Source organism: Myotis lucifugus, unplaced genomic scaffold, assembly GCF_000147115.1.
Source record: "Myotis lucifugus unplaced genomic scaffold, Myoluc2.0 scaffold_23, whole genome shotgun sequence".
Classification (NCBI taxonomy): domain Eukaryota; kingdom Metazoa; phylum Chordata; class Mammalia; order Chiroptera; family Vespertilionidae; genus Myotis; species Myotis lucifugus.
The window spans coordinates 2191944-2205798 of record NW_005871071.1 but is presented as its reverse complement, the minus strand read 5'-3'; the positions used below and the strand labels follow the sequence as shown (position 1 = coordinate 2205798).

General features: G+C 33.7%; 1 protein-coding gene and 1 non-coding gene across 6 annotated transcripts in view; both read right to left on the bottom strand.

Annotated features, from left to right (window-relative positions):
* Nucleotides 1-222: 222 nt before the first annotated feature.
* ZNF280D (zinc finger protein 280D) overlaps nt 223-13855 on the bottom strand; it is a 118313-nt gene continuing 104680 nt past the window's right edge. For 3 of the 5 annotated variants that reach the window (XM_023751614.1, XM_023751613.1, XM_023751616.1), the window contains 3 exons: nt 13105-13150; nt 6180-6235; nt 1496-2117 (listed from right to left, as the gene is read on the bottom strand). In XM_023751614.1, coding sequence (XP_023607382.1) covers nt 1496-2117; nt 6180-6235; nt 13105-13150 — 724 coding nt within the window. Of the gene's footprint in view, nt 2118-6179; nt 6236-13104; nt 13151-13855 lie in introns of all 5 variants that reach the window. The other 2 variants (XM_023751615.1, XM_014453411.2) reach the window with 2 other exon arrangements.
* On the bottom strand, nt 5350-5469 carry LOC111825391. Its single transcript, XR_002828552.1, has one exon. It is a non-coding gene; the product is annotated as a small nucleolar RNA SNORA61 (small nucleolar RNA).

The following is a 13855-nucleotide window of genomic DNA, read 5'->3' as shown; positions in this document are numbered from 1 at the left end:
ATCTCTTGAAGTGAAAGGATTTAGCAAACAAATCCATTCTCTGTAAATATTAGCAGTATTTCCCCCTATACTTTAAGTACTAATTTATGATGTATCATACACCAAGTAAAGAATACAGAATGAAATCGTACCACTAACTTTAACATGAAAATTCCTTAAACAAATATAGTTTGTAAAGGCACCAAAGGTAAACTGACTCAAGCAGTTTTCTGAAAAATAAAATTATTCAGGTACATATTTTTATTGCAAATATTTACTCAAAAACTACTATATACATCAGGATTTTAACAGACATTTAAAACATTTAACATTCAGTGAAACAAAATTTAAGGATTCAAAGCACATTTTAAGAAGTAAAAATGTAGCATTTTAAATAAAAGTTTATTAGTACTTCAACGCAAACTACGGTTGTTCATTTACTCATTTCTAAATCTATTATTTCTAGAGGATTAAAAACTGAGAAATCAATTTAGCAGCCATCTTATGGATAAATTAGACTAAATATCCCCAAAACAATTTTTTACATCACTGCTTTAGGTCCCATTTGAAGTTTCTATTTTACAATTAAAGAAAATGTCACTTAAACATGGCTGGATTCACGCCAGGACATGTTTTCAGTTGACTGCTTTACAATATCTACATTATTCCATACTTTGGTTTGGTTTCCAGACCATTTTTATGGGTCTATTTCTAAAGATCATTAAAACAATGTTAAAAGCATAATAACTACAGGAGTTTTAACAGTGGGTTTCTACTTTATACAACTAGCACATCAAGGGATTTCTGCACAGCTCACACTGACATGAAACACAAATATAAATTTATGTTTTAATAATTTCACTTTCACTGAAAGTTTAATTAAGGTAAGCTTATAGCCTGGCAGACTAACACATGTATGGAGGTACACAGATTCAAATATTCTGTTTACATGCTTCTGACAGTCTGGAATGTTACATTACATCCAAAATTAAGTTTATGTGTATCAAAATTCTCAATAGATTCATTAATTTCACACTCTACGCATTTACCAGCATCATACTCCAAATAAAGCTTTATTAACAATGCCAATTAGCCATTATCTAAAAATTCCCAAAAGATATATTGTTTCCAAATTTCTTCTTTTAAGTTAATTGAGAAGAATATAAAGATAATAAGGATTTTTAGCTTAGGACTGATGGAAGTTTCACTGCTTTATAAACATAAATAATATTCTAATAATCAATTCATACTGGCAACCAAGTTCCATTTCCTTGAGAACTGTTAAATGAAGCTTTTCTATTTATGTTTTAAAACCTCTTGGAAATTCATACTAATCATGCTATTATTCAACTGATTTCTGTAATGACCTAGGTTGAACATACAGATAAAGTGTATAAATGACCTCCTCACATTTTTCTATTTCTGAACTCTACAACAGCACCACTGAGCTCACCTGGTAGCACTGATCTGAATGCTCTTACCACTGATACACTAAAACTGAGAATGACAACTAATTTCAACTTCTTTCTTTTTCATCTGCCAGGTTTACTGTTGTCTCTGTTGTGCAAGGGCTATTTTCTCCAGGAACATCATCCTTTTGATCAGACACTACTTCATCAGACTTGGCTGAAGAATCACCACTACCTTTCTGAAGAATTTCTGTGGCTTCATACTCAAGTACCTCCGATGGAGTCAAAGGTTCCAGATGAATACTGCCTTGCTCACTAACATCAGAACTAACAGATTCAGGTTCATCTCTTTTTCTCAAAAACTGATCAATGCTCACATCACCAGATGCTAACTGCAAATCCTTAATATTCTTCGAAGAAAACCTAGCTTCATTGGAGCTTTGATCTTTAATCTGATCACATGAAATTATGTTTTCTGAACTTTGGCACTTCTTCAACTCCGTTTCCTGATCAATGTTCTCTATTTGGTTTTCCTTTTCCACTTTATCTTTACCAATATTTGAAACATAACTGAAGATAGTCTTTGAGCCAGTTTCTTTGTCTTCAAGACAGGTATTGTTTTCCTTATCTGAAATTATTATGCTTTCTTCACTTTTTGTTGCTGATGAGCCTTCAAATGCATTTGCATCACATCCACTTTTTTCCTCTGAAGAAGCTTTATCATGTTTACTGGAAAAATAAGGCCATTTATTACCTATTGCTTCATAATACAATATTTTTTAACATTATCATAATAAAGACATGCTCTAAATTTTTTTTTTTTAAAAGCCAAGGCCCACTTGCCCACCAAAAAGGAGGAAAAAAACAAAACAAAACAGGTTCACAGTACTTGCCACGTTACAATTTAGGAGATGGCCATTTTCTGAGGCAAGAATGAAAAACTCCAGAATCACATATTAAAAATAGACCTGAAGAGTCTATCAACTGGTTTTAGTCCTGGTTATCATTTTCATTTGTTATCATCCTTGCCTGTTTTTAGTTAAAATTTAAGCTTTCTTATTAATTTCTAAGAGTACTTTAAATAAGAAAGAAATATATATGTAAAAATAGCTATTTTTCTTTTATGATTTATATGTCCTCTTTTGGTTATAGTGTCTTTCCCTATGCAAAATCTAATAAGCATTCACAAATATTTTCCTAATTTTTAACAACCTAATTAAAGAAAACACAAAAATATGCCTGAAAAAATATATGTAAATATACATGCATATATTCATAGATGTGTGTGCATGTTTGTATACGTATATGTTTGCGTGTGTGTCTATGTCTTTACTTTTACCTTGATGTGTTAATAGAAACTATCTAGTACCGCGGTTGGCAAACTGCGGCTCGCGAGCCACATGCGGCTCTTTGGCCCCTTGAGTGTGGCTCTTCCTAAGCCTTAGGAGCACCCTAATTAAGTTAATAACAATGTACCTACCTATATAGTTTAAGTTTAAAAAATTTGGCTCTCAAAAGAAATTTCAATTGTTGTACTGTTGATATTTGGCTCTGTTGACTAATGAGTTTGCCGACCACTAGATTCTAGTAAATAATAAAACATTAGAAACAAAAGACTTCTAAGAGTATCTCTAGCCCCTTATCTAGATGTAACAATGCTTATTTTAGTGAGAATTAATTTATGATAACACAAGTCTTATTTCTTACATAAATCTACCCAGAATTTAGACTTTTCCCTAATGAAATGACAAATGTCAAACCAATGGTATCAAATATTTATTACTTACTAAATTATATTTATAAGGCCATTTCTCTGCAATGCATTTTGCTCTGATCTGTCTTTACACTATTCTAGAGCCAATACTACATAGTCTTAACAATTATACATTTTACAATGTACTTTGTTATTTAATAGAGCAAACTGCCTTCATTATATTGCTCTTCTTCCTAAATTTAATCATTTAAAAATGTAAAGGATATTTGTACACGGATGTCCATTAAAATAATGTTGCAATAGTGAATACAGAAACAACCTTAATATCTAACAACAGGGCAGTCCTATCTAATAAAAGACAAAAAGGGTAATTAACCATACCTCCGCTACACTTCCCATTGGCTAATCAGCGAGATATGCAAATTAACTGCCAACCAAGATGGCAGCCGGCAGCCACGCGGCTGAAGCAAGCAGGACGTTTGCTTGCTCCAGTGATGGAGGAAGCCAAGGTTCCCCGCCTGCCGCGGCCTGCTCTAAGCTCCAAAAGCAACAGCTCCAAAAGCAACAAAGTTTCAATTATAGAAGCCAAACAAACCCCAGATACCTGCTTTCAGCCAGCCGCAGCCTCAGAGCTGGGAGCGCCAGTGACAGCAACAAAGTTTCAATTATAGAAGGTAAATAAATCCCAGAATAAAAAAAAAAGAAAAAAAAGAGAGGCTGGGAGCTTCAGTTGCTGGCCAGCCTAAAAACGGCCCTCAGCCCCTCATCCAGACTGGCCAGGCACCCCAGTGGGGACCCCCACCCTAAAGGGGATATGACCAGCTGCAAACAGCCATCAGCCCCTCATCCAGGCTGGCCAGGCACCCCAGTGGGGGCCCCCACCCTGAAGGGGGTGTGACCAGCTGCAAACAGCCATCAGCCCCTCATCCAGGCTGGCCAGGCACCCAAGCGGGACCCCCACCCTGATCTGGGATACCCTTCAGGGCAAACCAGCCGGCCCCCACCAGTGCACCAGGCCTCTATCCTATATAGTAAAAGGGTAATATGCAAACTGACCCTAACAGCAGAAAGACTGGGAATGACTGGTCACTATGACACACACTGACCACCAGGGGGCAGACGCTCAATGCAGGAGCTGCCCTCTGGTGGTCAGTGGGCTCCCACATGGGGGAGCTCTGCTCAGCCACAAGCCAGGCTGATGGCTGCCAGTACAACGGTGGTGGTGGGAGCCTCTCCTGCCTCCTCAGCAGCGCTAAGGATGTCCGACTGCAGCTTAGGTCTGCTCCCCGCTGGCAAGTGGACATCCCCCGAGGGCTGCCGGGCTGCCAGAGGGATGTCTGATTGCCAGCTTAGGCCCAATCCCCCGGGGAGCAGGCCTAAGCCAGCAGGTGGTCATCCCCTGAGGGGTCCCAGACTGTGAGAGGGCACAGGCCGGGCTGAGGGAACCACCCCCCCCAGTGCACAAATTTTTGTGCACCAGGCCTCTAGTAATTAAAGAAAGTATGGTATTAATAAATAGAAAAATCGGAACCTTAAACTTTGTCAGTTTCCAAACCAAATGTCATTGGAATTTTTAACTAAATGTTCACTAAACCCATAACTTAATTTGCAAATGGCCTATCATGCAAGTTATTAATATATTATTTTCTATCTCAGTAAATTTTTGTTTTTTATTTAGATCTTACACATTTCTCATTTTTGTTAATATTGTGAATTATCTCTTTTGTCCATTATATTTTGTAATTGGTATATAGAAAAGATGTTATTGGTATATAGAAAAGAATATTAGCTCACTTTTTTGTTTCTTATACGTCAATTACATCATCTGAAAAAAATTTTATTTTCCTCTTTTAGAGTCGTATAATTGTTATTTTTGTTCAGCTCTTATTGGACTAACTACAATTTACAAAAAATGTTAAGTAATTCAGAAGTGACTAGTCGCTTTTTCACTCTAAACTCTTCTCCCTTCCTTCCAGGATTCTATGAAAAATGCTAAGTTAAGTCTAAGTTAAGACCTTTCATAAAACCTTATTCCATAATTTGTTTTTTAAGAGCAATAGATTAATTAATCTCATGAGATTAACAAGCAACCTACTGTAAAATATACAGTAGAAAGATAAAAATGGAGAAATTATTTAATTCAAAAGGTAAAATAAGATTATCTTTATCTGGAAAGAGTTCTAATTAGAAAGTTGGAATTCTTTTACTAAAAGACTGTGAATGTCTTGTGTTTTTTTTTTTTTTATACCTTGTTTGAAACTAGCCCACAGACTGTAAGCACTGTGAGGCCAGCTTCACTATTACTTTTCCTCCTCTACAACCACCAAGATCGGTGTTCAGATCCGATGGGAAAGGGAACTGGAGGGTGTTTTGTGTTCTTTAGTGTTCTGCCTGAGCATTAAATTTTTAAAAACCGATTTCTAAATTTTGAAACTTTTTTTTTTAATATTTATTTTATTGATTTTTTACAGAGAGGAAGGGAGAAGGATAGTTAGAAACATCGATCAGCTGCCTCCTGCACACCCCCAACTGGGGATGTGCCTGCAACCAAGGTACATGCCCTTGACCAGAATCGAACCCGGGACCCTTGAGTCCGCAGGCTGACGCTCTACCCACTGAGCCAAACCGGTTAGGGCTAAATTTTGAAACTTTAAGCTGGGATGTCACCACATAAATAAGTAGCTTTAAAGCTTTTTGAAAATACTTAAAAAAAAAAGATTTCAAAATTACCTATTTGTGATAATTGTCCCCATGTTGTAACTTGTAGCTAATTGTAACTGTTTTTGTTTAATAGGGGCAATAAAAATCTCTTAAATTTTACTTACTAGTAAGTACTTTAAAACATTTTAACAACTTTATACTCTATATGTATAAAAGTATTTCAAAATTAGGGATCTGTAATATAATTTTGCTGTATTAAAATTTCAAAAATTTATTTTAATTAAAAGTCATTATTAAAAACAATAACATATACAAGTATTTAAATACTCCTTTATTTAACTACAATAATACAACTCAAATGTCATTTTATACTCATACTTGGATTTGAGATTCAGTTTTTCCTTATATTTATTTACCTTTCAGAATTTGATGTTTCTGTTTCTCCTTCAGCCTTATTAGGTCTTGCAATTTCCTGAAATGATAAATAATAATTTATCATTATGGATAAACAAACTGCTTTTATTATGCTAAGCTCTCTGGATAAAAGAAATTTAAGTGTGCAATCTTATATACCAAGGAACTAGAAAAACAATTTTTTAATTAAAAATACAAACTAGAATAATTCTCATTATCAAAAGTATAATTTTTAAAAATTGTTTTAAAAGAAACCTATATGAAATTCTCTGTACCACAAGTTTCTGAATTAAGGTCATGAAACAGTTATCCAGTTATAAGAATACCTGGTTTCCTTAGATCAACGGTTCTCAACCTGTGGGTCGCGACCCTTTTGGGGGTGGAACGACCCTTTCACAGGGGTCGCCTAAAACCATCGGAAAACACATATAATTACATATTGTTTTTGTGATTAATCACTATGCTTTAATTATGTTCAATTTGTAACAATGAATATACATCCTGCATATCAGATATTTACATTACGATTCATAGTAGTAGCAAAATTACAGTTATGAAGTAGCAAGGAAAATAATTTTATGGTTGGGGGTCACCACAACATGAGGAACTGTATTAAAGGGTCGCGGCATTAGGAAGGTTGAGAACCACTGCCTTAGATTCTGTTTCAAATATGGGCCATAATTACAGTTCCTTGAACAACACGGGGGTAAACTGTGCAGGTCCACTTAAACGCAGATTTTTCTTCAATAAATATATAGTTGACACCCTGAATCCCTGGGTTTCATTTCTGTGGATTCAACTGACTTCGTATTAAGAACAGTACTTTCAATCTGCAGTTGGCAATCCACGGATGTGGAAGGCCAATTGTATGCAATATTTTACACTGTTTAATATAAGGGACTTGCACATCCACGGACTTTGGTATCCTTTGGGATGGGAGTGAGGTCCTGGAACCAACCCCCTGCAGATACCTAAGGAAAACCATACTACAGCTAAATTTGGGTAAGTCTAAAGTTATACACGAATTTTCAACTGTGTGTGTGGGTCAGTGCCCCACACTCCCAAGTCATTATACTTGAATAGAAAACTAGTTATAGTTTTAGACAACTTATATTTGAACAAGTTGTATTCACAGTATTTTTATACAAACATATTAAGTATAGTTACTTAAATATAAACATTTGTGAAATTATCATTTCATATGAGTCACAGTAACCCACTGTCAAACTAAGTAATATTAAGTGATAGACAAATTAAATATTTTGCTTATTTCAAATCTTTTACGGGGAGGAAGGAATAGAATAAAACCTCAGTTTGCCAGAGGCCAGCAAAACAGTTTATGACAATTACCAATTAATAAGCACATATAATGCATGTAGTATGTTAAGAACTTTATATTCACTATCTCATTTAATTCTCATATTAGATACCATAAATTCTATTTTTACAAATGAAAAATAAGGGTTCACAGGTGAAGTAGAGAACTAAAGCAATACCACAATAAGCGGTATGGATTAAAATCCAGATTAGTGACTAAAACAAGCCTGTGATAATGGTATATTAATCACATACATTTATTTCCTCACTTTCCCAAAATCCTGCTACAATGAGGGCAAAGAAATAAATCATCTTCACTCATAAAGACCAAGAAAACACCAAGGCAGACTTATTATCAAAGAGATTTCAACACATTTTTAAATGGAAAGTGGCTGGAGGACTGAAAACTGACTTCACAGTGTGGAGGAAGTTACAACAAAACATCTGAGTGGGAAGTGTAGGAAGAGAATCCATTTGTCCAGGCAACCCAAAAAATCTGGTATTTGGAGGAATTTAGTACAATATTCAGTATAGAAAAGGTAAAAATGAAGCACAAAGACTGCTGAGAAATCTAAATGCTTTTTCTATAACTCGCACAACAGATACCTATCCTTACACAGTGGCTAAAGGTTAACTCTGAACTGGAGACAATGTAAACTTGTGAACAAACACCAGGAACAACAAAGGGCAGGCATGAGAAACAGAGATAAAACAAAAAAATTAATAAAAATCCATAAACTGAGTAAAGGAATCCATAGTCCCAGGAGCCAGAGGAATCACTCTTCATCCTACCATTCCCAACTGGAACCTAGAAGATTTCCTCTTTGGAGAAAATTGCCAGCCCCAAAGAAAAGATTTCCCAGAATGGTTTTGAAACTATCCTCTCCACCAAAGAATCAGCCAGCAGAGCACCCGATTTTATATGTTAAAGTTTAAATAATTCCCACGCAGACTGTGCAGATTGTACTGCAATCCAGGTGACCTTTATATATACAAATTCATGTAAGCAGTTCTTGAGTGTGGTTCTCAGACACCTAGGGCCTCCAAAACACCCAAGGCACATGAGGTTCAAACAAAAGCAGTGGTGGGTAAAAATGCTGGTAGCTTAACACAAATCAAAGGAATGGCACTAAATCAAAATTATACTGGTAATCACTGTATTCTTTACCAGCACACACCAGCAGTAAATTTTATTATATGTCATATAATTTTATTATATTTCAATCCTTTAGTTTATGTCTTTTTAATATTGTGTGATAAAATAGAATGTATACATAAAGTACTGCATATTGAAAATACTTCAGTCTGTGACTAAGCTGTGAGCAAAACCTAGCCACATTTTTTCCATTTAACATAGTTTTTATTTTAAAGAATGACTGGCAAAGTATGGACTTTTTTTTTTTTTTAAAGTATGGACATTTAAACTTGGCTGTTTAGTAGACATTTTCTTGAAAATTGACAAAGTGACCCTGTCATACTAAAGAAAACAGCTGACATTATTTGTTGTCAATAATAAAATTCAAGTAAAAATTAAATTTTAGGAAAATTTGTATCCACCACTGATAAGATTTATGATAATCTTAATGAACGTGATAATTGATATTATATAATAAAACATGTCAACATTTGGAAGATTTAAGTAACTCAGTGAACCAATATTATACAAATGAGCAATGCCTGACATAAAATCATCCATGGATAAAATATTCAATCAAAGTGTAAGACAGAATAACAGATTTTAATGTAACAAAGTACAAAAAATTTAGTTAAATGGAGTCAATTCCATATTGCAATACATATTTAAGAAAACTTCTATTTGTCTATTTTAAAATATATATATTTTTATTGCTTTCAGAGAGAAAGGGAGAGGGAGAGAGAGAGAGAAACCTCAATGATGAGAGAAAATCACTGGTGGGCTGCCTCCTGCATGCCCCCTACTGGGGATCGAGCCTGCAACCCAGGCACGTGCCCTTGATCAGATTTGAACCTGGGACCTTTCAGTCCACAGGCTGACGCTCTATCCACTGAGCCAAACTGGCTAGGGCCCACTTGTCTATTTTTATGTAATATTAAAGGAGAATAATCAGAATTATTTTAAAAGATTTTTAAAGTACTGGATAAGGCTGGATAGTCTTTATAAATTTCAACCAAAACAACATACCACAACAGGGTGAATGCAGAAACATGAGAATTCAGTTTTCTTCTACTAAACTAGACATTAAAGAGATATGCAAAAGTGGAAAACAATGTCATTCTTTTAAGTTTATTTTGGGAAACAGTTATTTTTCAGAAAATGTATGGTATTTATGTTAACTTAAGGGGAGTTTTACCAACATTCAAAGAACTAAAACCTATCCTCTTCAGATTATTCCAAACAATTCAAGAGGAAGGAACACTTCCAAACTCTTTCTATGAATCAGGCATTACCCTAATCTCAAAACCAGATAAGGACACTACAAAGAAAGAGAATTACAAGTCAATATCCTTGATGAACATAGATGCCAAAATCCTCAACAAAATTCTAACAAAATCAGATCCAGCATTACATTAAAAAGATCATATACCATAACCAAGTGGGATTTATTCCGGGGATGCACGGATGGTATAAAACCCACAAATCAATAAATGTGATACATCACAAACTGAAAGACAAAAATCACATAATCATATCAATCGATGCAGAAAAAGCATTTGACAAAATCCAAAGCCCTTTCTTGATAAAATCTCTCAGCAAGGTGGGAATAGAAGGATCATACCTCAACACAATAAAAGCCATATATGACAAACCTACAGCCAACATCATACTCAATGGGCAAAAACTAAAACCATTTCCACTAAGAACAGGAACAAGACAAGGATGCCCACTTTCACCACTTCTGTTCGATATAGTACTGGAAGTGCTAGCCATAGTGATCAGACAAGAAGAAGAAAGAAAAGGCATCCAAACTGGAAAAGAAGAAGTAAAACTACCCTTATTTGCAGATGACATGATACTGTACATAGAAAACCTCAAAGACTGCACCCAGGATCCCGGCTTCCCTCGCAGCCCTGGCTTTGTCCAGAAAGTTGTCTGGAAGGATGTCCGGTCTATTTAGCATATTACACTTTTATTATTATAGACCTAATAAATGAATTTGACAATGTAGCAGAATACAAAATTAACACCCAGAAAGCTATGGCTTTTTTTTATACAGCAATAATGAACTCACAGAAATAGAAATTAAAAAAACAATCCCATTCACCATTGCACCAAAAAAATTAAGATGCCTAGGAATAAACTTAACTAAGGAGATAAAAGACCCGTACATGGAAAACTACAAGATAGTGAAAAAGGAGACAGAGGGAGACATAAACAAATGGAAGAATATACTGTGTTCATGGATTGGTACAATCAACATCATTAAAATATCCATACTACCCAAAGCAATCTATAGATTCAATGCACTCCCCATTAAAATGCCAACGACACATTTCACAGACCTAGAACAAACTCTCCAACAATTCATCTGGAATAAAAAAAGACCCCAAAGAGCCGCAGCAATCTTGAGAAAGAAGAACAAAGTTGGAGGGATCACAATACCAGATATCTACATTACAAAGCTACTGTTCTCAAAGCTGCCTGGTACTGGCACAAGAACAGATATATAGACCATGTAACAGATCAGAGAACCCAGAAATCAACCCAAGCCATTATGCTCAATTAATATTTGACAAAGGAAGTAAGAGCATACAATGGAGTCAAGACAGTCTCTTCAATAAATGATGTTGGGAAAATTGAACAGATACATGCAAAAAAATGAACGCAGAACACCAACTTACACCATACACAAGAATAAACTCAAAATGGACTTAAACGTAAGATGGGAAACCATAAAAATCTTAGAAGACTTCATAGGCAGCAAAATAGCAGACATATGTCATAGCAATATCTGTATTGGGGGATGGGGTGTAGAAACCAGAACAGGCATTTAAGAACCAGGACTAACATCAAATGTATAACACATGTGAAACTGGAACCCCAGAAATTGAAGATACAAAACAGCTTAGAGAACACCAGTCAGGACAAATGCAAAAAATAAATACAAAAATAGATAAACATATAAATAAACAAATGAACAAACCAAACTTAGTCAAATCATGTTCAAAATAATGAAGACTAAAGATAAAATAAAGATAAAATCTTAAGGGCCAAAGAAAAATGACATATTACATACATACATAGAAACAAAAGATAAAAATTACAGTAAGACATCTCATCAGAACATATGAAAGCCAAGAGACAATACAATACCTTCTTTAAACTGAGTGAAAACTGTCAACCCTCTATACTCACAAAAAAATCTTTTAAAAAAATGGAAAAAGAATAACAATAATTACCTATCAGTAGATATGTAATGAAATATATAGCAAAGGAAGTTCTTTAGGTCAAAGGAATATGATACTAGACAGAAAAGAAGAGCTCCATAAAGATATGAGGACTACTGGAAATAATGGACATGAAGGTAAATGCAATATTATTTTTTCAAGTTTTAAATTGCTCTACAAAATAACTGACTGAAGCAAAAACAATAACATTGTATTTTGTCTTTAAAAGTTATATATAGTACATGAAAACAATAGGGGGAAAAAACACAGAAACTACCAATATCAGGAATGAAAGAGAGGATTAATCACTACAGAACCCAGACATTTAAAAGAATAAGGGAATACTACAAACAACTCTATACACATAAATTCAACATCTCAGCTTAAATGTTTCAATTCCTTAAAAACCACAAACTACCAAAACTACCCAAGAATAAACAGATAACCAAATATCCTACATCTATTAAAGAAATTTATTTGTAGTTAAAAACCTTTCATACAAAAGAAAACTTTCTGTGGTATAAAAGCCACTTGGAAGAAGGCTGCTACTTCTGCCTTGGTCTTACTTACTCTGTATAAGACATAATGCTATGCAAAAGATAAATGCTAAACCTGTCTCACTTCATTATACTCAGGAAAAACACATACAAATAATATTAAGTAATGTTTTTAAAAATTAACATAAAGCAAGCACTTGAGCAAAATTATTTCTAACTTTAGAAATTAGAAATTTCTCATTTATTAGACTGCCCAGTAAATAACATTTTATATGATAACCCTGAGTGTTATATGCACAGTGCCTGTTTAAAATAGCTAAAACAGTTACCATATATCCAGAATATTTTCACTTAAAAAATTAGTTAAATCTTCGACAGTCTAAATTCCCCCCAAAGTTATATCATCTGGAAAGATTAATTTTCCAATGTACCAAATGTTTGAGGTTTTATGGATTTCAGAATTTTAAAATCATAAATTTATTTTCATTATTCACTAGTTGAATTAAACAGGCAAATGAAATATATAATGTCTTTGCCAAAACAAAACCACCTTACAGTTTTACTTAGGATTAGATATTTTTTATATCTAATGAAATAATTTTTAATAATCTCAATTTTTTCCTGTTAACATGCCAACAATTGTTATCAATGTAAGCACATTGAATTAAAACTTTTTTTTCTAAAAAACCACACCAATAATACTTTCTAATGTATAAATCTTTAAGATATAAAATAAGACAAAATTTACCTCAGACACAGGTTTTTGTTCCTTAGTGGGAGCTTCATTTTTTAATCTTGAAAACAAAATAAGTATTAAATTTTTTATAATTACAATGGAAACAGATAAAAGTACAATTTAAAATAAATGGCATAACATATTAGTAAAACAGTTTCAAAAAAATTTACTCTTTAAAAAATAAAAGTAGGCTATATGATTAATATATGTGATATGCATTAATATTGACTATTATTTTAGGACTTAAAAAGTGAGATAATATATTTCATCTATGGTGAAATTCAATATGATAATGCAATTTCAATATCTATTACAATTAACTTACCTAGAGGTGATAAAAATCACAGAAATTTAGAATTTTGGAGGCTGTATTCTCTTAAAAACCTTTATAAGCATAGTTCAAATATTAACTATAATTTTTTTAAACTTCTTGATTTCTAAAACTATACCAATTGTAACTTCTTATATTAACGAAGGCATATACTACCTATGAAACTTTTAAAATAATTAATATAAAAACTAACTTTTCCAAAATATTTTTATTTCAGAAACTGTTGATGACTATCATTTGCTGATATATTAAAATCTGTATAATTAGGAGGCCGACCTGATCTGAAATGCCATTAATAGAGTTGAGTATTTCATAACTTTATGAAAGTTTAATAGCTATACTTAAGTATTAATATATTTAACATTAGCAACAACTATGCTAACTTAAATTTCATGAACACAAATGAAGACATCTAGTAGAATAGAGTGTCAA